The sequence below is a fragment of the Tribolium castaneum genome, chromosome 7 (assembly GCF_031307605.1).
Source record: "Tribolium castaneum strain GA2 chromosome 7, icTriCast1.1, whole genome shotgun sequence".
Lineage (NCBI taxonomy): Eukaryota > Metazoa > Arthropoda > Insecta > Coleoptera > Tenebrionidae > Tribolium > Tribolium castaneum.
The window spans coordinates 9729315-9756187 of NC_087400.1; the positions used below are offsets into that span (position 1 = coordinate 9729315).

The 26873-nt window shown below is 29.4% G+C and overlaps 1 protein-coding gene across 6 annotated transcripts in view; it reads right to left on the minus strand.

Annotated features, from left to right (window-relative positions):
• Window positions 1-26873, minus strand: part of Sol1 — a 282525-nt gene that overhangs the window by 88381 nt on the left and 167271 nt on the right. For all 6 annotated transcript variants that reach the window (XM_008200336.3, XM_064357806.1, XM_064357804.1 and 3 more), the window contains 2 exons: window positions 7526-7682; window positions 3613-3672 (listed from right to left, as the gene is read on the minus strand). In XM_008200336.3, the coding sequence (XP_008198558.1) occupies window positions 3613-3672; window positions 7526-7682 (217 nt within the window). The remainder of the gene's footprint in view (window positions 1-3612; window positions 3673-7525; window positions 7683-26873) is intronic.

Here is a 26873-nt window from a genome sequence, read left to right on the forward strand (position 1 = left end):
TAGTAGATTATTTCTAAATTTTTGTTGATATGCAACCAGTAATACTGTTTGCAGCAGACCAGATCGATAATCATTAAAACATTAAAAAAATAATTCAGGATTACATTGTTCAGAGTACAGTCACGTTTGTTTTAAAAGTTTTGCTAAAATTTCATTATGGACTATTAATATTTAAAAGATAAAAAATCAATGTTGATTCAATTTTTTTTAATCAGTTTCCAAGTAGTTAGTGCAACTAGTATTTTTGGTTGCATCTGAAGACATGTCAGAAATAACCCACTATTGACTCATTCCATTTACATAATTTCAAGAAACAAATTTGAAATCGGTGTATAATAGTATATGAGATTTATCAAGCACTTGTACAGAACAGTGGAGACATTTCATTTTAAAAAACGTTGGGATGATAGCTACTTTCCTTAGCCAGCTAGCAATCTTTGCAAGAAAATGCAATAATAGTCTTTATAACTCCCTGGAGTCGAACTCATAGGCAAGTCAACATTAAGGCAAAGTGGATTTTACCTTGTAATGCGGAGAAATGAAACAGAACGGGATTATAGTATTATTTACTTGATGTGAATCCCTAATAGGAGAAACACACTTGAGAGTTGATTTTTTTGGCGAAAAACGCGAGACAAATTTATGTTTTTACAAAAACTCCATTTCAGAATGTTAAGATAAAACGAAATTTGATTGTTTTTGTTTCTTTTAGCTCAAATATTTATGATAAATGAGATGCAACCCATCTAGAAAACTACAATTTGGTATTATTTCAATTCAACAAGTGGGTGGTAATTTATCTTTTTACCTATTTTAACTTTACCTTTGTTGTTTTGTAACAAGGGCATTATACAGGGTAATTCTTTTGAGGTTTACATTAGAAACTTATTAACTTCTAATATAGATAGAGTTTTAAAATTGTGTATACGATTTAAATCGACTATTCTTCAACTAAATTATTTTCAAAATGGCTGAGCTACCAAATTTTGGCGCCAAGTTTGAAATTTTAAAGAGTAACCACATATTTTTATTACAAATTTGAATTCAACTTTTCAAGCTGAGTAATATTTACCAAAAAAGTTGGTACTTATCTGTCATAGTTTTTGACATAATTATGTCATTTTTTTGTTAAAATTTTTATTTGCAAGGGTTTATCTAAGATAGCACAGCCCTTGAACCCTTTGCGATAAGTAAATATTTTTTTTGCATTCGATAACCAAAGGGAACCAACTGTGAAAATCATGGCTAGTATGATTTTTTCAAAATGGTTTTCAAAACACTGCTATATATCAGTTTTTTCAAAAACCTTATTTTCTTAACGGCAATCGAAAGAATATTGATATTTATAGTGACTTTTATCAGTACGTTCGATACTTTTATCTTACAGTTTTTGAAAAAAATCACAAAAAACAAATCTTACTTTATAATTTTCATAGTGAATCAAGTAAACCTTAACAATCGTCAAGCTTCAATATTTTAATTATTTTTTAGGTGGTTCATTATCGAATAAGCAGTTAAACAATAATATTTAATTATAGTTTATTATAATTTAGTGAATTATGTAAAGTAACTCAGTCAGTCTGCCATCGAATTCTGAGCGTCTTGAATGAAAATGGTGAACAAATATAAGTTTTTTTTTAACTAATAGCACAATTTTATCATATTTTTTGAAAGTTTACTTGATTTAAATTGAAAGTAATTATCTAAAATTCTGTTTTTGGTGATTATATCAAAAACTGTAAGAAATAAATAAAGAAGATGTTAATAAAAATCTGCATTAAAATTTATGTTTTTTGATTGCCATTGAAAAAACAGGGTCATAACAGTTAAAAAATCTGTTTTATAATCATTTTTTAAACATTTTCGAAATATCACAGTAGCCTTGTAATTTGACAGTTGACAATCCTGAAGACTTTAAAAGGCTTTTTGAACCTTTGGCTACCAAATGCAAAAAGAATTATTCACTTATAATAAAGAGTTCAAGAGCTGTGATGTTTTAAATAAACCCCTGCAAAATAAATTTGTATATAAAAACTGATATACAGCGTGCTCAAAAAATGGCGCACCAACTCAATGGTGTGTGGTAGAGAAGTGGTTACATATAAAGGTAAAAATAGTAAAAAAATTCTTTGTATTTTTAGATAAATGATATGTGGCAACGTTGTCTAACAGACGTGATCGCAATGGAATTTGAGCAACAATAAAAATAAATTATTTTTGAAACGGTTTCCTAGGAAATAATTCCCAGTGTTGGCACATCTACATACTGTGATTTTTTGGATGAATTTTAATTTTTTTAAATTAAAAAAACTGCTAAAATCTGATAGTAAATTTAAAAATAATTATTCATCGTTTTGTTACGGAACGATTACCTGGTATGAAACATAAAAACATAAAAAAATAATGAAAACTAAAGAAGTTAACACAATAAGTTTGTGGCTCCAGATTTTTTAAAATATAACTTTAGGAATTTTTTCAACATTTTTCCCGTAATCTGCACTTGCTTCTCAATAACGTACCACTGAGTTGGTGCGCCAGTTTTTGAGCACCCTGTATGTCAAACACTATGACAGATAAGTACTGACAACTAGAGTACATTTTACTCAGTTTCAAGAGGTGAATTAAAAAATGTAATAAAATTAAATAATTACTATCTAAAATTTCAAAGTTGGCGCCAATTTCTCGTAGTTCCTAATTCCGCCACTTTGAAAATATATATTGTTTTAATATTTCAAGCCTTCTTTTAATATCCGAAAACTGAATCCTAGATTACAATCACTATTTTAAAACACGTTTTCGATTCTAATGTTCTAATGTTAAAATGTTCTAATAAACAAAAATTGGAATAACATTTATGCGAAAACGCTTAAAGTTCTCGAGTGTCTAGGTATGTAACATTACAACTTAGAAAGTTTCTAATAATAAGCCCTAAAACAATCAGCCTGTATAGTAGTTTTCAATGTTTAATAGTAAAATATTATGCGTAATTTATAAATTTGGGAACAAAATGACATGTTTGGGAATGAAAGAAATAATAAATGAAATTTTAGATGTCAATATAAACTAAATGAAACCTGAATTGACATGAAACGTGATCACTAATTCCTGCATTATTTCCTTGCAGCATTTCCTATTATTGTGAATAATTAACGTCTGAATAATTAACTGCTTAAAGGATTAATTGCGTAATCCTTATGAAAACTATCTAGTGCTTCCAATTTAAACCGAATAAAGTTTCACAAAATAGAAAATTCCTACTTTTAAATTAATTGTTAATTATTATTGTTTGTGGGTATATTTCCAAACATTAATATTTAAGAATCGTTTGAGGGATCAATTTGCATTTCTTGTAGAATTTTAAATAGAAGTGGTGCTGCTTATCATAGATTATTAAATTTCATCCTTGTGAGTCGTTTGATCTCGACGCAGTGTGAATTCAAAACGAAATTTTTGGTTGTCATTCAAGTTCCTGAGGGAAATAATTTTTATATTACTGCGAAATAATTTATGAACGCTGTATCTCCGCACCATTGACCTGCACCCGTTTTGCCAATTTATCCAACGGCATAAGAATCAAATGATTAATGAACGAATACTTAAAAATGTTCTTACCTTAAGTCGCCTTTTTGTAAGGTAACTTCTTCAAACACGATACGTATCCGCTCCTTATATCTGCAAACAATATAAATCAATTTTAGAGTCCATTAAGGTGCGTTATGAACTTTATAATACACCCAGGATAATGATAAATCATACACTTAAGTGTAATCTCGGATTAATAATTTCCTATACTTAACGTTCTTCTTCGTAAAGTTCCACTCTATAAGTATGTGCACACGGGGATGGGGAGACTAATTTAATAAAATGGAACAAAATGAACAACGCAGCATCTTCAGGGAAATAAACTTAACGACATATTTTACAAAAGGAAGTAACGGACTTTTATCTCACTAATCAAATCATTCGTTGCGGTAAATAAAAAATAAGCCAACATGTAACATTAAACAACTATTTCCACACTAGAGTAAAAATAAACTTTTATTTAAATGCAAATCTATGCAATGCGCTGTAAAAATTGGAAATTTCTATTTACGTTTTCTTTTGAGTTACTATTGGAAAACTTTCTTTGCCTACATATGGGAAGTTTTCTAGGGTAATAATAATTTTAGCTGTACATGCAAATACCAGCATAAAATTTTATTCAAGCGTGTTTCTTTATTTTAATTTCCTCTGCAGTTAATAATTCTTGTCTTTTCGCTATTTAATTGTTGAGAATTTTGAGGATACAGCAAAATGTAGCAGAGAAAGTTGTAGAGCTTTAGAACCTAGGAGACGAAACGAGATACAAAGTCGCTGCCAAAAAATAGTACGACAGAGTAAAAATTCACTAATTACTAGAAAAAATGTAGAAATGTTGAGCTTTGTACTTTTAGTAGACTGAGAAAAACGGACGACTAAAATTTTCATGAGAAACGTGGGAAAAAATATTTAAAATAAAACTTTGGCGCTTCGTCTCATATTTTTCAAGACGTTGCGAATACGGTAAAAGATACAAGAAAAATAGAAAATAATAATAGAATAATAGAAAAGTTAATTCTCTACAACTTTGTTCTTAACATTTTTTTTGTATCTTCAACCGTATTCCCAGTGTTATGATAAAAATTATTTAGAATTATTAATTTGCGTTCCAGCTTTTTTTTGAAAACGCTTCGAATACGGTTAAAGATACAAAAAAGTGTTAAGAAAAAAGTTGTAGAGAATTAAATTTCCTACAAAAAAATCCAGGACACCATATTTCTATTTTTAACGGTTTAGGTAAAAATAAACTTTCCAATATTTGTCTTGAACGACTTTGGTGCCTAAATGGTTGAGGAGAGGGATATACAGAGTGTTCTGTTTTTATTGTTACAAATTTAAACAGGTTATAGAAAATTCAATTTTAAGACAAAAGTTTCTTATTAACATATATCGAAAAATACTTCGTAAGGGAGCTACACCTCTTGAAAGTGGTGCTTCTTTTAGTGAGTTTTTCTCAATATTTCCGAAACCATTAGATAAAACTACAAAATTTGGTATTTTTAGAAATCTTTATACGCCTAATCGAATTCGAGGATTAAATGTAGAAATTTTTAATCAGGTGCGTCCGAAACTGGAGGGGAGTAAGGTAAAAAATACCCTAACAATTTTGGCTTCAGTTTTTTGACACTTTCGGCAACAAGATAGTAAATTTACAACTCACCGTTTTTGAGTAAAATCGATTTTCATACTTCATAAAAATCAGGAAGGATGAACAGAACCAAACTGAAATCTGGGTCTTTTGGGCTTAGACTGCATCCATTTAAGAAAATATCGACGTTTTGCCAGTTCTTGTAAGGAGCATCTTCAGGACAAGTTCTGACCGCGAAAGTCTCAGTTCGTCTCTGATTTTCATGCTGTTTATAGTCAGTTAGACAACGTTTAAATTAATTTTATTCTTCGACACTGTCAAAATTTACGGTTTTTCTCCTGTGTAAGAAAGTTTTGACAACTGTTTGGCATTTCTCAGTACGAAACGTCAGATAATTTTTAGCAAATTTAAAGCAATTTTAAGCCTTGCTGAGTCTATTTCGAAGAATAAAATGTTGTATTTAACTCGTTTTTGTGTAAATCGGTTCATTTATTTCGCCTCGTGGATGATAAACCACTCGTTTTCAATCGTGGTTTAAAAATCCACTCGTGAAATAAAGCATCCGATTTACACTCAAACTCATTAAATAAATAACTATTATTAACTAGTTTTATTAATTTAATTCTCTTCAATTTTTTTTTGTATAATTTTTCTTGCATCTGTAACTGTATTAGCAGCGTTTTGAAAAATTTTGAAAAGTTTGAAACTTTTTCAAATTTAATTTTTAAAAAAATTTTTGCATTACGTTTATTTGTTACTATTGAAAATTTAATGCTCTATCTGCCTGTATTTGTTTGTTCGCTGTGTGTTAACCGTTATACAAATACAAGCATTTTTCCCAATTTATTGCTCTGAAAACATAGACGGTAATGAAACAACTGCGCCCTCTGGCGCCTTTAACGGAACTATCGAGGACGAGAACGTTTTATTTGTACGCCGTTTCATCTCCTAACTTTCAGATATCCGTAGTCCAACCTGTTTGTAAAATAACCTAACACATTTGTTGCCACAGCGGACACTGGTGTGCGCCAGATACTTTGCTCTTAACAACAAGCAGACACATAATCTTTCCTAATATTACACACTAATGTCTGCTGTGGCATACTGTGTTAAATTGTTTTAAGACATTATTGATATAATAAACAAAACAAATAAAAAACGCATGTGTCCGCTGCATAAGATGTGTCTGCCAATGTGTCCGACATGGCGTCTTTAGTAAAGAAAAAGTGACCCCTGTGAGTGACTGCAATTGCGTAGTATATTAAAAAAAATAGTGCCACGCCACGCTGGTGACCGCTCGAGTTATTTGGCTATAAAAAATTTAAAATGCTCTAAATTATACTTAAACTTATATTCGCATGCGAAAAATAGTTATACAAAAGTAAAATGTGCATTGACGTGAGAAACAATGTTGCAAAATTAGCCTTTGCAGCGAATGTGTCAATTCTTTACCATTGTACACTTTTTATTTGCATTCTCTAAATTTCTTATTATTAAGAAATTAATGCTCGATCTGACTGTATGTGTTTTGTTCACTATTATTCTTTTAATTTATTATGTCCTTTTTAATAATTACAATTTTGGTGGAGGCGCCGGGCTAAAATAATGTATTCACATTGGATACACATAAATTTAATTTTACTGTAATTTACAAGTATGTCAGTCAACAAAACACAACTCATTTTTAAAACTATAGTTTTAATTTACTTTTTGTAAATTCTGAGATCTATTAGTAAAGATTTAGCAATTTTTTTTATATTTTTTTACACACAAGGTAATTTACATAAAATATAAAGCTTCGCAAAAGTGCAATAAGCCTTTTACCTACTTTACATAGGGTCGGTTTATAGCAGCGTCAGTAATTTATAATCGTGATTTATAATCGCGTGATTAACTGGTCACGTATCCAAAATAAACCAATTTGATTGGTCTATTCGCTCTGTTAACTTTTTAAAACGTGTTAAATTTTAATAAAGCTTTCTATAAACCAACCCCTAATTAAATAAAAGAAAATCAATTAAAGTTCTTAGTTGGTCTTTAATGATATCTATTTACAGCGACTTACTAAAGCAGTAATTTGATTAAAATAATTGTATAGAGAATGTGTATTGAATAGCATTTTACTTTTGTAAAGCTAGACTTGTAAAAATTACAATTAGAATTTGTAATTAATTAATGACTTAAATTAATTTAATTCGATTCTAAAACTTATTTGAAATTCATTATAAAATTATGGAAAAGCCCTAAGCAGTTTTAAATGCAAAACAAAAAAAATAACTGGTGTAAGTTACGAAATGACATAAAATAATTTACAAATTAAAAAGAAAATCTAATAATTTTCTATGAAATATGGCATACCTGGCTCTAAAACGGTAGGAGCACCGTATATTTTTAGGATACGTTGAAGGATATCTAGGCGAGTAGAATTTTCCATAAGCTTGAGTTTGGTCTGAGCTTGAAAACTGGTAATCACACATGGTGCTCGGTATTTTTAGTCCGTCTGTTTTAAACAGTCCTGAAATATAAAATATAAAATATTAATATAAAATGAAAACTGAATTTACAAGATGCACAAATTAGATTTTTTCCACCTTTCTTAATGATAGTAACTGAAAAATTATGCTGTACTGTCGCCAAAAAATTATTTTAAAATCAGACAAAAAAAAACTCACTTTTTGATTTGGTGCACAAATAAGTACAATGTTATTTCATTAAAGGAGTTGTGACCAAAGCCTAAACTTATTTGATTTGTCTCGAGACATACAGGGTGACCCAGGGGTGCGTAATCAGTCTATAACTTTTTTGTTACTTGAAATATTGCTATGCCATTTTCATTATCAGACAGATCTATTTAAAGCCTACAAAATAATTTTTTTTTGTTATACACAGGGTGTTGTATACAGGGTTGGTAAACCAAAGTTATATTTTTTTTGCACGATTGAGCTCTGTTTGATTGTTACTACGCCTGTTTCCTAGACAGTATGTAGTGTTTACTAGTTGTTAGGTCCAAAGGCGTCAGTAAGTAAATTAGGCGTCGGTAAGTAATTTTGTCGACGCCTTGGACGTAGCAACCCGTAACCATGACCAGCTGTTTTGACAACTATTTAACATTATTGAATAAATCTTTAAAAAAAAATTAAGGATCGTGCAAAAAACGCCATAAGCATCACGAACGTTAAGGATTGCCGATCTCAGACAATAATTGTCAGACAATAAACAATTGTCTTCGATCGGTAAACTGTCCTTACCGTCCTTGATACTTAATATACTATTAAATAAAACACTTTATATATTTTTATATATTTAGATTCTACACAAAAAACAATATAACCTTGTATAAATTATTATAGATTTATCTCTTTTCGTTTCGAAATTATTCAACTTTTCGTCATAAAAGTTATAAAAAAATTTTTTTGAAAAATCACTACAAAGTCACCAATAAACACTTTCCGATAAATTTGTCACAAAAAAACTCGAATACCTTGCAGTTTTAGCAAATAGTCGACTATTATTTGAAACACACAGATAATGTACAGGGTGTGCCAAAACGCAAAAAGTTTAATAACTTATTTTTTTAATGTAACACCATGTATTTCTTACACGTATCGATAGCGTTTTACATAGGCTTTCTAATGGTATAAGGTTTGCATAGCTAATTTAAAAGATTTTTCAAGATTAAAAAAAAGTATTTTAGTAAATGTTATTATGCTAGAATCTGATAAGTTAAATGGTAACTTATTTTTCGATACGTACTAATGTAACTAATTACATTAGTAATTTAATTATTACTTGATACATAAATGAATTAAACTCATCAATAATTAATAATAAAATAAATAAAATACGAAAAAAAATTATTTGAACTTTTTAAGAAATATTTCATATTTGTTGTACAAATCCATATCGTTAGAAAGCTTATAAAAAATGCTATCGATATTAAAAAAAAATGTTTCAAGTAAAAGTCGATTATTTGCTAAAACTTCAAAGTATTCTGAGTTATTCTGTGGCTGAATAATTTAAAAACAAAGTTACATTATTTTTTTGCATAGACTCTAATCATGCAAAAACATATAGGGTGTTTTATTTAAAAAAATATACCTTTGGTTCACCACCCTGTATACAACACCTTGTGTATAATAAAAATATTTTAGTTTGTGGACTTTAAGTCGATCTATCAGATAATAAAGACAGCATGACAATTTTTCAAGTAACAAAACAGTGATAGACCGATTATGCACCCTCTGAGACACCCTGTATGTAAACCATCTTTTTGAATTACTAATTATGTTGTAATTAATTGTGTTCATCATACTGGTGATATCCTTTGTGCAATTTCTAATTCATTTCTAATTCAATGAAATAACAAAGTTAAAGTTAAGGCCGTGTCGTATGTGCTTATTTTTAACAAACGTGTAAGTTGTAAAGTTTTGGTTCGACGTTGAGTCGTTTGAACAAATCATTAATAAAGCTCGAAGCTCAAAGCCCGGCATCTTATACTTTTGCATTAATTGTGCCGGGATAATTAATACAAATTATATAAGATAGTAAGTATATTTGTTGTGTCGGAGTTCGCAGATGAATCAGCTTGATTTCATGCTAGTAGCATCAATCTCCACGATCATTAATAACGTTTAACTGTTGGGAAACGCTTTCTAGCAAAGTGAAATGTAAAAGAGCCCTCTTAATTTATATTTAGCTATTGTTTCAAACGTTGTGTGAAATTGAATTTTTCTTTATCGAATTTTATAATGAATCTGTCTGCCATGTGTCCGTCAACCTGTTAACAGCCCCATAATCTACATGGAAATTTTTGTGTCAGATATCCAGCCTGTCTGAGAAATTAATTATTAAAAAGATGCCTTATTTGCTCAGATTATTATCAAAATAGCATTATATCATTCTGACACTTTATAGGCGCCTTAAACTGACAAGAAGATTGCTGAAATATTTATTCATTTTCCGCTCATCAGCTGGATGGCAAAATACACATAATTGACTAGAGAATGCGCTCTGCGTTCGATTTTGTATAACACAGCACAAAATAGAGATTATATGAATTTTGCTCAAAAGCCATCTCTTAATTTATTTCCACGGCATCAATCTACTAATGAAAAGAACTTCAAAGCTTTTGCAATCGTATAGTCGACATCAGCAAATTCATTCTCTGCAAATAATTTAGAGAAGAGTCTTTTTAATTATCTTCGGCTAGCAGCCAAAAATAAGAGGAATTTTGCTAGTTCGTTGAGCATGTTATTTATAATTGGGCCCGACTTTTGGTAAAAAATTTAATTCCAATTTTTATTACGCTAATAAAATGCGCCAAAGGCTAGTTATTTATCGCTAAACTATGGCAAACAACGCACGCATAAAACCAACAAATGGTTTTTTCAACTTATTAAATACAAACAAAACGATTAATAATAATTTTGGTCCAGGATTTCCAAAAATTACAATTTTGATGTTGATTCGCATTTCAATGCTCGTCAGTAAACAGCAATGAATGTGTACGAAAATAATTTGTAAATATTTGTTGAGCAATTTAGTCCTCGGAATGTAATTTTTCTTGAAGCTAACGGAAATATCTGTACCGAAATATTAAACAGACGCAATGCTTTAGAAATTCATAATAAAAGTAAAGGAGCTTATTTGACCTTTTTAAAATATTGGTTTCGTCAGATTATTATTAAATATCCAGAATTTCATTAAGTGACATGGTGCCAAAGAAGATGAAATTCAATTTGAAGAAACATCAGGATTTGCGCTGTTGTTATTAAGATTAATTAACTCGCGCTTTAAAGTGTTGACAGTGAGGAGCAACCAAGAGAACATTATGTATTGATCTCGAGTTTAGTGATGAAGTTTTGTTTTCTATCTTATGTTTAAAACTAGCAGTTATCCGAGACTTCGTCTGTGTAAATTTTAATTTAGACTGATTATAATTTTTTTTTCATATAGCTTATTGTACTTTCTAAATGTTGTAATTAATAATGAAACCATTTTTTTATAAAGCGGTAAAGGTATTTTAATTTTTTTTACACTACAGGAACACCAAAAAACCGAGTCGTTCTAAATAATTTTAAGCAGAGAAAGTATTTGAAATTATCATACAATGATCTTTTGTTTTAACAAATCGTTTTTGCTATTATTTTGATAATATTTTTGTTGTAGTTTTTAAATTTAAAGCTTTTAGCGTTATTTGGATGGAATTGCCATTTATACCTAATAGAATTCACCAACGGCGTTTACAGAGAAATATTTCTGAACAGTGTACAAACTTTGATTTTAATTGGAGAGCATCGTGAATTTATGCTCCTTATCTATAACTTTCGTGAGTTCGTTAACTCAAACCAATGCGGAACTTTTTTTAAAACGTAAATAAATAATCCACTTTTTTTTTACAAAGGTACATTTCCACAAAATTCAGAAATGCTTATTAACAAAAAATTGTAAATATTCTGTAAGTTTTAAAATAGAATGCTACCAAACAATTATGGAATCTGCAGTCCACTGATCTGCCCCTTTAAGATGAGCTATTTAAAAAAACTATCTGCTTTATTACTAAAGACAATAGATTTTCAATCATCTTACTTTTATTCTTATATAGAATATAGCAACATTCTGTAAGCTTGTTATAATTACTGCAAGAGTTTTTTGATCAACACTTATGATTTTTTTCTGTAAATTTGCAAATTTAATTCAGGTCGGCTTCAATAATTAAAAACAAAATAATTATCGTCGTATCTTCTTTATCATCAACATTTTATTAATGTGTTTGAGGTTAAAAGTTCTAAGAACATGCATAACATCACATGTAAAAAGTAATGTCTCAACTTGGCGAACAGCCTGTATAACTTAAAAATTTAGAAATTTTGATACACACTTTCATACCTTACTTAGCCTCAGTGGGATCAAATTTCCAAAAACATTATAAATATCAATTAACACAAATGTAACTATAAAAATATTTTTTTATTTAACACTCTTGAAGATAGAATTTCCAAAAATCCTAAAACACGTGTTTCTTTCTTTTGGCTCGAATCCCCCAATATATCTATACAACAACATTTTTTTCATGGATATTAACTTTACAAATAATGAATTTCCATACAAATTTTGACACCTCATTTAAGCAAAAATTGTGAAAATAAATGTTTCTTCATTTTTAACTTAAAGCCCAAATACCAGTTCTCATGATTATAATCTCAAAAATGACGGATTTTTGTATGTGACCCACATGGAACTTTGTAAAATCCAGAAACACGTCTTTCATCATTTTTAACCGAGACCGCAGAATATTCTCATGAATACATTGTATTATTAGCAATCTAGGCCTAGTTGGCCCATAGTTTTTCGAACGATTCTTTTCCACTCTTCTTTGTCTTACGACTTTCTTTTCCAATTTGTTATCTTCATTTGTCTCAAATCTTCCTCCAGTTCTCTCTTTCACCTTAGGCAGGGTCTGCCTCTTGGTCTTTTTCTTCCAATATTTGATTCAAGAATTTTCTTTGGTATTCTTTTGAAGTTTTTTCTATGAAGGTCTCCCGTCTTCATACAATTTGCATAAACATCATTTCAAAAATTGTGGATTTTAAAATTTAGCCCCCTAAGATTGGAGTTTACAATCGTCGGAAAACTTTTTCCGGGAGATTTATTTAAAAAAATACATTGTTGAAATAATTGTAACCATAGTAATTAAAATACGAATAATTTACCCGGGATATATCTGACCATTGTAAAATCCTCCCTTAGGGGGTGGAATTTCTAAAAATCATAAAACACATATTTCTTAATTTTTCATCAAAAGTCTAAATAAAAATTCTCATAGATATATGTTAAAAAATGATGAATTTTTATATCTATTTAACCCCTTTTGAAAATGGAATTTTACAATTATAAAACGCGCGATTTTTATCTTTAGTCTATAGCCTAAATAAAAATTCTCACAAATATAAGTTCAAAAATAAACAAAGTTTATATTAACCCCTTTAGCGGTGCAATTGCCAAGACTTAAAACATGCGTTTTTTATCTTTAACCGAAACCCCAAGTACCAATTTGCATGATATGATTTTAAAATTACGGCTTTTTAAATAAATTTAAACACTCCTTTTAACTTTCTTAGGCCCGGTTGCTCAGTTCGGGCTTAAGTCTTTGCCTACGTAAACTCGGTTTAAATTTAAACTAAGTTTAAACCTAGTTGTGTTGCTCAGTGAAAAGTTTAGCTAAACCGCGCTGAACTTGTCTTTTATGCGGTTGGTGGTACTGTACGCTTACGCATTTTAAGTATGAAGTTGCTTAGTGAGATTTTGTCTTGGCAGTTCCGATTTTGAAAAGTTAGATTAAGATGGAATAACATCATCATTTATCAATATTTAGTTACATTGTAATATTAATATCGTTATAATAAGAATCTTAAGGTTAAAAATGTATCTCAATATAATTGTTAATTACTAAAATGGCTTTTCTTTATTACTTGGAACTCTTTCATGCGCGGCATTTTCAAATTATGCTTTCTTCTGACAAAGTGAAATTTATCGTTTTCTGGCTTTTTTTTCAAAACACAGCAATAAACTGATTTGCACAGTTTATTTGTTCCTTTTGTGCATTTGAAGACTCGGGCGTCCTCACTTTTGAAGCATAACAATTTTATATAAATAATTAAACTGTTTAAAAATTTATGCTATAATTAAAATCACATAATATTTACATAGTGTCAATAATTCTAATATCATTCTTTCCCTGACTGTCGGATTTTGCCGCAGAAATTTAAAAAATAATGTTTAATATACTGAAATAAGAATAAGCAAATTGTTATCATTATACTTTTTTTAGGTTTTTTTTAAATTAATTTTAAAATTTACAAGTTTAACCCAAACTAAACTGAAATTTATTTAAAAAAGCTGTTCCTGTGCATAGCAAATTCACTATTGAATTCGGTAATTTATTAGTTCTTTATCACTAATTATGATTAAAAGCAATTTTTTCCACATTTGTGAAAGTAAGTAGTATATGGGCTAAATGGCCCTTCAGCAGTCTGCTTTTTTCTAACATTGTTGGTCTGCATCTTTTATGATTTTTTTATTTGTCGCATATCTTTTGCAATGTAGCAGCCTCTCTACAGGTGTTTTCTGTTGCATTAAATCTTAGTGCAATTTGGGCCCATGCTCCATTTTTTTTCATCGAACGTAATCAAGAATCTTTTTTACAATCCAGTGTTAGTTTATAATTTTGAACAAAATTGACCAATTTTTTTTCGCTTAAAATTGCTACTTCGGTTTCTTTTATTCATCTGTTCATTCATTTCAACGAAAGTATTAAGTTATGTATATTAATTAAAGTTCATATTAAAAATGTTAAGCGATCAGCCAATGCTTAAGCGGCCAAAATCGACCGCTTGGTTAAACTAATTATATGCATTGGCTTAATCGATATTTTGTAACTGAGCAACATTCGGTGCCGGCTTAAACTTAATTTAAAGTTAAACTCGGTTTAAGCTCGAACTGAGCAACCGGTCATTAGGGGTTATTATTTAAAACTCCTGAAACACGTATTTCTTTTTTTTTAACTTAAGGCCTAAATACCAATTTTCATGGATATAATTCGGAAATAAAATTAACTAGACGCCCTCTGGTGATGACTTTGGAACTATGTCGAAAACAGTAATGAAATTTTCGGTAATTCCACATTTAATTTAATTTAATTTAATTAAGAACAAATTGTTTAACTAACAATTTTGCGTGTATAGTGTTAATTGCTTACATTAGAGAGAATCACTTTAAAAGTACGTGGTGGTAAATACTAGCTTTGACTTGACTTTGGTTCTGCGGTTTTTCGTGGTATAAAGTGTTTATTGTTGGAATTTGAAAGTGGATAAAAAGTGAAAAAGATTTAAATTTTCATTACAAATTGTTATCAAACAGTTGTCTGTCTAATTAAAGACTATAGTAATGGATCACAGCGAACACAAAGTTGGGCTCAAGAAACCAACAAATTAGTGAAGTTTGTGAATTTTAGGTTAGAATTTTTCCACTGATAAAATCATGAAATACTTCGATAAATCAACAAAACTACAATTAAGATTAACAACTGCTAATACTCTTAAACGTAAATTATGCCAAAAGGTAGCCTTTTCAATGTCTTTGTAATAATTTTCCAATAAAGAAAGTGAACCAAAAAGTCATCGTTATTCGTGTTTTCCTCTTCATCTCTAATTTGTCAACATTCGTTTTTTCCACCAAAGATCCAATAGTCATTCGGCATAGGCAATGTAATAATTGTGAAGCCTCAAAATTCGTACAACGCTCAAAATATCCGAATAAACATTTTCCCGCCATTTATGGTTACTGTTTTCGATCTAGCTCAGTGGCGCCCCCAACGGTAACTTTACTTTCGAATTGTAATTTTTTTTAATGACAGATTTTTATTTAAATTTTAATACTTTATTTCACCCCATTCCAAAAAATCCCTTTTTAGCGGAACTCTACACCCTCTAAGGAACGTATCTTCCAAATGTCATGTTGCTAGTTTCAGTGGTTTAGGCTGTCAGTCAATCACGGTACAGAATAGATACTGTTTCAAAACAGTAAAAATGGCAACATCGCATTTTCTCTCAAAATTTGTTGTTATAAATTATTTATTCACTTCAAAATATTAGTAGTTAATATAATTTATAGTTTCAATGAGAGATCTAATAATTAATTAATAAAATATTTGGTAAAATGCGACGTTGGTGTTTTTATAGTTTTGAAACAGCTAATAGAGAAGACTAACAAGCTTTTTCCGATCGTATTCCGACGTCAAATTGTTGGATACATTTAAAATTCATTTAAATGAAGACATAACTTACGAATTTGTAACTAACAACTTACAAGTGCACTTTTATTCCAACTTTTATAGTTCCATAACCGAATATTTTATAAGGATTCGAGCGTTCTATTCATTCCTTGTTCACGTTAGACTGGTTTTATAGGAAAATGTTATTGAAATAGCGAGTAATTTAAAGCTACAACAGTGTCCTGGCAATGTGCAGCTTCAAATATTCAACAAAAGGGAAGAAATTATTTGAATAAACGCGCAGAATTTTTCGTACCTCTTGAATTCTGGGTTCACTCTACTTTAATTTAAAAATTATCTAGTCGCGCTGAAATTACAAACGTAAAAAACCTTATTACAACTCTAACATTTACATCCCAAGCCGAACCTGTAATTTAACAAACAGATAAGTACAGTGCATAAAGCGTTTTATTAAAATAACTGTGACTCGAATTACCGTCTCGCTCTCTTTATGAACGAAAGTGAAATTAGTGCGAGACAAATTATAAGTTGAGTAAAGTATGCCACATTTTGTGCTATAAGGTGAGTTACTGACGACGGAAACTCTTTGTGAAAGAGCCCCCTTTAAAGCTACAAGTGCTACTTCAATGAGTTTTATTCTTCATCCACAAAAGCTTCTCTACAATATGTTGATAAATTGTTTCTGTTTAAACTTGACTTCGATGTTTTAGCATTAGCGTTTAGAACGAGGTTGTTTCGGGAAAAAATCGCCCAAAAATCTAAATACTAAGACGTTTATGCCGTGTAATATATTCCTGAACTTAATGGCAGAGCTTTGAGTTTATAAATAAACATTCAATATTTGCATGTCTTGGTAACACAATCTGCATCAAGAAGCTATGAATTTCAGAACAATAAATTCGCCTTAAAATGCGTTAGTTGACAAGGTTTATCGGCTTGGTAATATTTAAGCCGACTTCTCATAATTCTTTTTCTAAAATTAGGTTCGCCAACTTAGTTTATGGCTCCAAAAGCTTCAGTATTCATTAAAATACAGGGTGTCCGTTTTTCAAACTCTACCAAGCGATCTCAGTTATTATAAAAGATACGAGGTTGGTTAAATTAGGGCAAAGTTGCGCATTTTTAAGTTGAACAACTATGTAAAAAAATTATTGAAAAAAAACGAAAATTTGTAATTTTTTGTTTGTAATTTTCGTTTTTATTATCTCAAGTGAAAACTAAAAGAACTAAACGTTTTTAACTAAAACCTTCTTCAGGCACTTTTTTATAAGGAATCTAAAACTTTCATCGTATTTTCCAAGGCGTTCTTGATGTTAGACATACAACACTCAATTTTTGTTGTTCTTATAGAAGCCATATTCGATTTTTATATTTTTGAAAAATGTTTTTATTCCTGATTACAATGATGTATCACATGATATGGCGGAATTTTACATGCCAAAATGGAGAAAAAATCATTTTTGCGAAGAGTGCTTTGGAAAAAACGCCTACAATGTTGTTTTTAAACAAACTAGATTTTGCAGATTTAATTGAATTCAGATCTGAAAGGTTCACTTTTACGCCAAGCTTACTTATTGAAAAACTAAATGACATGTTAAGCTAGAAATTTATTCTTCAGAAAACAAAACAAGACAAAGTTATAAAAATTCTGCTTGCATATTTAATAGAACTGTCAAAATCTAGTTCGTTAAATACAATTCTGGCATTTTTTTCATAAGCACACTTTTTTTGATACATGGTTGTAATCAGGAACAAAAAAACTTTTCAAAAATATAAGTATTAAATATAGTAAATATGACAGATTTAGATTTCTTAAAAAAAGTGGCTAAAGAATGTTCTTAAAAATGTCTAGTTTTTTTTTGTTTTTTGCTTAAAAAATCAAAACCAAAATTACAAACTTTTGATTTTTTTCAATAATTCAAAAACTAGTAATGACATCAAATTTTTAGTCAGATAATTGTTCAGCATAAAAATGCACAACTTTGCCGTAAGTTAATTGATCTCGTATCTCTTATAATAACTGAGATCTCCATGGTGGAGCTCGAAAATCGGACACCCTGTATAATCTCTTTGCCAAAAAAAAAACAAAGCTTTACCTTTTTTGTGGTCAAAGAGAGATACGTATAGGAAGGAGAACCAATAATAAGGAGAATAGAAACAAGGCCAGAAAGAAACAGAAAATAAAGAAAGGCAAGACAAAGAAAGGAAATTGTCGTAAAAAATAATAAAAGAGAAGTAGTTATTAGAGAAGACTAAGAATATTTTTAAAAAGAAATGGAAACGCTTTAGCAATGTTGCTATTACAATGATAAAAAAAGAAGAACAATAAAGACGGCAACAAGAAGAAGAAAATCGAAATTAAATAGAAAAAATAATAAAAGAGGTGAAATCAAGAAAAAAGAAAAAAAAGAAACCTTACCGCAAAAAAATTAAAAACACTAACAATATGGATAACAAGAAGGAAAGCAAAAACAAGTAGAAAAGAGGCGATAACAAGAAAAGAAAGAAGAAAAAAAAGAACGTAGAGAAATGTTTAATTATTAAAACAGTTTTATGCTTTTCAAAAAAAAAAAATTAGTCCTAAGAGAAAAAATTAGAGCTAGTCTTGGAGTTAGAGTAGTAAGAACTGGTAGTCCAGACCAAAAAGAAAAGAAAAAAGAGAGAAACAAAGTTTTCGTTAAACGTTTAACAAATTTTCTTTAAACATCAAACACCGTTTTGTGCGTTTACAAAATGTTATATTGTCGTCATAGGTTGGGAATTAAATAAGTTTGGAGCGAAAAAATTCCGGAACACTTTAAAGACATGTTAAGATTCAAGAGATTTTGCAGAATATTCGTAAAATAAATACCCTCGGAGAAAGAGAAGACAGAGTTGGTTGAAAATAAAGAAAGGGAAAGTAGTTGTAGAGGAAGAAGATAAATAAATAAGAACATAAGAACAATCCAAAAAATAAAATAAACGGATTTTTATAAAAGAAACAGAAAGAACAAAAAACAAGACAAAAGGCGATGATAAAAAAAAGAAAAAAGAAAAAAATTTTCTAGTCTTAGAGTAAGTAGTAAGATCTGGTACCCTAAAATTTTCGTTGAATGTTTAATATGTTTTCTTTAAACATCAAAAATTAAATTTTTTTAACTTTTCTCAATCATTCAAAAACAAGAAATGACATCAAATTTTCAGTCAGATAGTTGTTTAGCATAAAAATGCACAACTTTGCTCTAATTTAGACGATTTCATATTTCTTACAATAAATGAGATCCCCATGGTGGAGCTCGAAAAGCGGACAGCCTGTATAATCTCTTTGCCAAAAAACAAAGTTTTAACTTTTATGTGGCCAAAGCGAAACATGTATACAGTTGGAAACAATCTTTCTAGAAAAGTTCTGAATGAACTGGTCTTCAAATAAATGTATTTGTATTGAATAACTTTTACAAGAATGAAATTGAACAACATCGCGAAATGATTGTTATATGCTTAGATTTAGTACAGGTGTTGATTGTATTAACAAAAGTAGTTATTTATGGAAACCTAGTTCAAGATTTATTGCAGTGTGTCTTACCAGACTATAACTTAAAGGCCCACACCTCCATAAATCCTTGCTAAAATGTATCCATAATTTATAATAAAGGAGTAATGGTTCTGTACAAGTATACACACAACCGAAGATTTATCAAAAAATTGAGCAACAATCAGCTTGGAAGCTCCATCCATATGTTTAAAGCTTTCAGTTGAAATTTTATGAAGCAGAACAGATATGTTGTTTATTGCAAATGTCACCGCAAGCTATAAAATATGATTAATATTCCTAAGTTATATTTTTAACTTTTATTATTAAAGTTTCTTGGCGTGTGTAAAAAAGCATAATAATGAATTCGATCACAAAACATCTGGGTCGCATTCCCTGGATCGAAAATTATGCGAGCGTGGAGCGAATACTAAACTTGGAGTTGTTGACATCTTAACTTCTTTAATTCGCAAAGGCTCGTTTTCTTAATTAATGGATATTATCATTAACTTCGAATGGTGTTTATTTTTGTTAAATTTTTGTTTGGCATCTACACTGTACAAAGTTTGAAATTAAGTTGGCAACATTGCATAATGGTAGCAAAATGTTATCGTCTTACTACATTTCAAAGTTTAAACTATTACAGGATTTTCCATTGGAAAATACTAAAAATCGGAAAGTTTGTGTGCATTTTTGTCTCTAAAGCCGTAATCTAATTAGTGTTTCACAAAAGTATAAATAACTAACAAGTTAAAATCAGTTCAGAAAATCTGCTTAAGTATCGCGAAAACTCTTATTAAGGATCGGTTTGTAGAAGCGTCATTAGTTTAATTCGCAACTAAATGCGTGATTAACTCATCAGGTGACCACATTGAAGTAATTTGATTGATCCATTCACGTTGTTAACTTTTAACAACGAATTAAATTTTAACATAGCTTTCTATAAACAGGCTCTTATAATCTTAAAAAGGAATACCAAATCGTATTTGAGTATTAGAAAAGAAAGGCTAGATATTTTCTCTAGTTTGGTTTTAAGTTTTTTGTAAATCAATTTTTCGAATGAAACGCTTCAATTTCTTTTCATTGTTAAATGGAGGAGAATTTAATTAAATTAATTTAAGGAACACTCAAGTTGATTCTAAACAAAAAGCTTTTATAAAATTGGGTCTTTTGTTAAAATTATATGAGATAGCAAATTATCAGATATCTAAAAGGATATGAAATGTCTAAAAGTGATAATTTGTAGTAAAAAAACAGGGAATAAATAGAAATTTTCCAAAAACTGATGCTGCCATCATTATAAAAGAACAGGAAAAAAAAGAAATAAGAAGAAACAGAAACAAGACCAGTAAGAAAAAAAAATAAAGAAAAGCAAAGGCAGGAGAAATTCAAGAAACAGAAAGGAGATAAATTGTCACAAAAAAGACAACAGAGAAATTGTTCGCAGAGAAGACTAATGATATTTTCAAGAAGAAATTGCAATGTCTTAAATGATGCTGCTACATTACAAGGATTAGCAAAATAAGAAAAAAAATAAGAAGAGAAAGAAACATTAATACAAAAAAATTAAGAAAGCAAAAACAATAAGAAAAACAAAAAAGAAGCTTAAACAAGAAAAAAAGAGATGATAACAAAAAAAGAAAGAAGAAAAAAACTTGAAAAGTTGTTCAATTATTAGAACAAGTCTATGCTTAAAAAAATAGAATTTTTGAGACCAAAAATTAGAGCCATTCTTAAAGTTACACTAGTAAAAACTGGTGGTCTTGAATAAAACGAGTTAAGAGATGCTTTGAAAATGATTGACAAGTTTTTTTTAACCGTTTTGTGTGATTACAAAATGTTATATTCTTGGTAATTAAAGGAATTTGAAGCGGAATGAAATTTCCAAAATACAAAAAAATGTAAATGTTAATATTTAAGGGGTTTTGTAGAATAATCGAGAAATAAAAACCCTCAAAGAAGAAGAAGACAAAATTGGTTGAAAAGAAATGAAGAAAAAGAAGTTGTGGAAGGAGAAAATAAAATATAATTTATATTTATTGATAAACAACTTTATTATTCCACCTTACTTTTGCTTGAAGAATTTGGAACGGAAGATAGATTTCGAGAGGAATATTTTGGGAACACTAAAAAAGTGAAAGTTATCCGAAAAGAAAAAGACATCGTTGTGAAATAGACGACGGAAAAGTTGTTGGTGGATAAGTAGTGAATAAGAATCTTGAGAAGAAATAGAAATTTTCTAAAAATTGATGCTGCTATTATTATAACATAAACTATAAAAAAAAGGAGAAACGATAGTAAGGAGAACAGAAACAAGGCCACAAATAAAAAGAAAATAAAGAAAAGCGAAAACGGAAGTAAAACAAGATAAAGGAAGAAGATGGTCGTAAAAAAGACGAAAGAGAAGTAGTTCTCAGAAAAAACAAAGGAGAAAAGATAAGGAGAGAAAAAAAAGAGAACAAGAGAGACGACAACAAGAGAAAGAAAACCGAAACCAAGAAAGTTAAAGAATGAGGCGAGACAAAAAACGAAATAAAAATTCATAAATACAAAAAAGAAAAAAGCAAATAATAAAGAAAACAAAAAAAGCGTAAACAAAAAAGAAAAGCGGTAACAAGTAGAAAAAAAAGAAAACAAAAAACGAAAAAACTTAGAACAGGTCAATGCTTTTGTCCAAAAAATATTAGAAGTTTTAAGAAGAAAAATTAGAGCTAGTCTTAGAGTTACAGTAGTAAAACTATGGTCCTGGCTAAAAAAATTAAGATAAGCTTTGAGAGAAAAGAGAGATACAAAGTCTTGTTGAACAATTGACAAGTTTTCTTTAACCGTTTTGTGCAATTACAAAATGTTATATTGTTGTTACAAGTTACATGGAATTAACGGAAGCTAAAGCGGAATAAAATTTCCGAAATACTTTTAAAAATGTAAATGTTAATTTGCAAGGGGTTTTGTGGAATAATCGAGAATTAAATGCCCTCAAAGATAAAGAAAATGACAAAATTGAATGAAAAGAAACGAAAAAAAAGTAGTTGTGGAAGAAGAAGATAAAGAAGAAATTATATTTATACTTTACTTTGCCTTGAAGAACGAAAGAAAGTTTCCGAAAGAAATATTTAAAAAAATCTGAAAAATAAAAGTTTGCCGAAAAGAAAAAGAGAGAGTTGTAAAAGAGACGAAGGAACACCTCCTTGAGAAGAAATAAAAATTTTACAAAAACTGATGACATTATAACAAGAACAGGAAAAAATAATACGTAGAATAGAAACAATGCCAGAAGGAAAAAGAAAATATAGAAACGCGAAGACAGAAGAAAGACAAGGCAACGAAAAGAAATTGTCCTAAAAAAACTAAAGAGAAGTAGTTATCAGAGAAGACTAAGAACATTTTCAAGAAGAAATAGAAACGCCGTAATACGAGTAATGCTACTATTACAATGATTATAAAAATGGAAAACAACAATGACGGCAACAAGAAGAAGAAAATCTAAATTAAAAATAAAAAATAAGAAAAGAAGTGAAATCAAAAAAAAGCGAAAGAAAATAGAAGCATTATTGCAAAAAAATGAAATATACAAGCAATAAGAAAAACAAGAAGAGAAGAATAAAAACCAAAAGGCGATGATAAAATGAACAGACATAAGGCCAGGAAGAAAAGACAAAAGACAAAGAAAAACAAGAACACCAAAAGAACGAAGAAAAAGAAGTACGTAAAAATTTCTTTGATTAATAACAAAAGATTTCTAAAAAACATTTATTTAAAAATATGAATACTAGTAGATTTAAAATAGTTATTAATAATACGAGTGCAAAATTACAAGCTTAAAGTTCAAAAGCTGTCGTTATGCAACAAGCGTATGCGAGTTACATACCTAGACACCCGAGAATTTTAATCGTTTTTGCATGTGTTATTCATTTTTTTTGTTGGAAAATTTCATTTAAAACAAGTTGCCTTAGGAAGCATGTTTAAAAATAGTATTTTTAATCAAGGATTTATATATTAAAAAAAGACTTAAAATGTGACTATCAAAAAATATTTTTTTAAGATAAAGAAGCATCTTCTCACCAAGAAAATAAAGAAAAAGAGAAAAATAAAAATGTCTTCAACTATGTTGAAAAGCATTCCAAAAAAGTTAAGAGAAGCTTTGAGTGTAAGAATTAGAGCCTGTACTAGAGTTTGAGCAAAAGGTGATGGAAAGAGTTAATAACTTCTAGAGATAAATGTTTAATTGAAGTAACAGAAACTTTTGATGTTATTGCCCATAGGGCAGAAGTAAGCTTATGAGAAGAACAAAGAGCTTTATTATGTGAAAAATTTTAAGCCACAAACCGAGCTTTAATAACACGTAATGAGTTGGTAAGTTTTTTCCACCTTTAACCAGAAAGAATAAAAAACCACAAAACGGATCGCAACTCATTACTCAATGTTGAAAGCAGAAACATTTGAGCCCAGTATATGCTGTTTAAATTAAATGCAAGCATTATGCCCCGTTAAATAATTACGTGTTAAAATCTAGCCAAACATACTGAAATTTAAATTACATATGTAATCATAATGTAATCTAAATGGCCGATGCATTTAAAGCCGATAAATTAGTCGGTCAAGCGAGGTGGCAATTAAGCGTTTGGCAAATTCTTTGCCGACAATATTGGACCGGATTCCGGAGCTACAAGGTCCAGATTTGATGCTTGACGCAGATAGAGCTATGTTCTGCTCACAGCCTCCGGGTCCCGTTTACGCGAGATTGATCGCGAGTCGGACCGCCGGAGTGTAAATTCATGTCCTGCTGAAAACTGTCAGCTCTTGGCCGATCCGATTTCTCGCGAGATACCATTCCAGCTGCACAAAATCGTTATGCCGTTGCACCGAAGTAAAATATACGAAAAAGCGGGATTTTCATCAATGGATGAATGTTCTGAATAGGGTCCGGTTTTTCTCGTTGGAACTTTGATTAACGATCGCAAAAAAACTGTTTTCCGACTGCATTCTTCTACGCTGGATTCTGCGTATTTTATTAAGATTTATTGCAATTGCGCAAACAAGACTAATTTCATGAATTAAGCCTGGTTTTTGCCGGTTGGGGGAACTTTTGTTCAACATGAAGCCGCTATTATTGAAAAGTTTTTCGGGCTTTCCGACTTTTTTCCAATTCAATCTAGTGATTTCTTTAATTGGAGGCTACAGAGAAAGTGTAGTCGTGGATATTTATTTAGTCTTCCCAACTGTCACTTTTTTTAATTAAAACTTTTCTAAGCTGTTTTTTGTTTATTTTTCATCTTCTTTATATATCTTGATGTTTTGAATTTTCTATGGCACATTTTTGTTGTTTACTTTTTTATACATTTTTACAAAATTATTTCTACTGCATAAAAGTGTTTTGCTGCTCCATGCCAGAAGTTCCTGGAACGTTTTCTAAATGAGAATATATTGCGTATCTGAAGAGTAAAAGATATTTGTTAATTTTTTGGAATATGTTTTAGTGTTCTTGAAACTTTTTTTATTTTTTATAAATTTGAAAATATTCTTTTAATTTTTTTGCAAATTATTAACCATTAATGTGTGTAGATAATTTTATATTTTATTCTAGGTCTACATCTTTTCCATTTATGGTACAAAATGTTTCAGATTAATTTCAGAAAGTTTCAAATATGTTACAGATTAGTCATTTGTATTTCAGAAAAAATAAATTGTATTATAAATAAATTTTTAAAATACATTTGATACTTTCTGTAATACACTTGGAAATGGTGTAGACCGTCCTATAATGTAATATTTTATAATGGATTTTTGCTCTTTCCTGCTTTTGTAGTCTGATATAAAAAGTATCTAATAATAGTTCTTCAAAAATTTTGTTTTAAGAATCTTTTACGCTTTTTTGCAAACCTGAAAAATCGTGAAAAAGTTTTTACACTTATATTTGTTTTAATAGTTTTCTAATGTTTCCTATAGAATTTTATAAATGGAACAGTACCATTTTTTTGTATAATTAGAAATACTACTAATAGGCTTTTACAACTGTGCTACCTATTTTGAATGTGGGTGAACCGAACGCAAAAAAATATTTAAAATTTTTATAATAAAATACATGTTATTGTTATTTTTCTCAAATAAAATAAAAATGCACAAATAGATAACTTAGTATTTTAAGGAAGCTCAATATTCTGATCTAACTGGATCAGTCATAGCGGCTAATTTACTTTAGACTAATTATTAATTTTTTTTTCGTGTTTACCTCATCCACATTTAAAGAAATAGTACAGTTGTAGAGGTCTATTAGTCAAGCCTCTTCTAATTAAAAAAGACAAATCAAATCGTTCCATTTCAAAAAATTTAAATTCTATTTAAAAATGGCGCCATGACTAATTTAGCTACATCAAATTTAAGGTCAATTGAAATGATATCATCACTTTGTAATGATGATTTCAAAAATTTTTTCACGTGTTTGGTTCGTTCATAATCAAAATAAATAGCACAGTTGCAAAGGCCTATTAATGGGGTTTTTAATTAATTATAAAAGGAAAAGGATATCGTTCCATTTAAAAAATTCTGCGATATCGTCATGGCGCCGTCATATTGGCCGCCATAACTGATCCCATTTACATCAAATTAGAGCTAGATAAAATGCTAAGTTACCTCTTTTTGCATTTTTTCTATTTTTGAAAAATAAAAGAATTACAAATTTTATCCGTTACTTTAAACTCACTCAGTATATGGACTTCTGATATTTATAAGAAATACGTTTATATATTTTATAATTTTATTAATACCTTTTTGTGTTATAGTAAAAATGTTGCTATTTTCAAAGCTGTATTTCTACATAGTTTTCCATAACTGACTTGTAGAACCTATTATGTTAAATAGATTAATTTTTAAATTTAAAAATATGTTATTAGTATTTCCTGAAACACTTTGTTCGGAAAATCGTTTAACATTTAAAAAGCAACAATAATTTACTCTTTATTCTTTGTTATTCCATTATTTGCCATATTCTTCAAAAAATTATCGATATAAGGTGCAGTAATAAACGTAAATCAAATAGTGGTGTAGTTCCAAAGAGCAATAATTCTTTACAAAACCAACTTTTTATAAAAAGTAGGAAAAAAGGAAGAAGAAAAATAGAGAAGATCTCGCAAATTACAAAAAAAATTAATCGAAAAAAAACACTGACCGGCTCGTTTGCATAAAAGGAAGAAGGAACACAAAAAAATAATAAATAAGGGTAAAGAAAAGTTGTTGTATTTGTAGGTTTTATTACGTGGTAAAATTAACACAGGTATTTCTAATATATCCTGTATAGTCTGTGTCAAAAGTTGCGGACACGTTCTTGAGTATGGCTACTAAGGACATGACTGACCACTAAAGAAATTATAAAAAAAATTCTTCTGATTTCAGATGCAGCAGTCCATAAA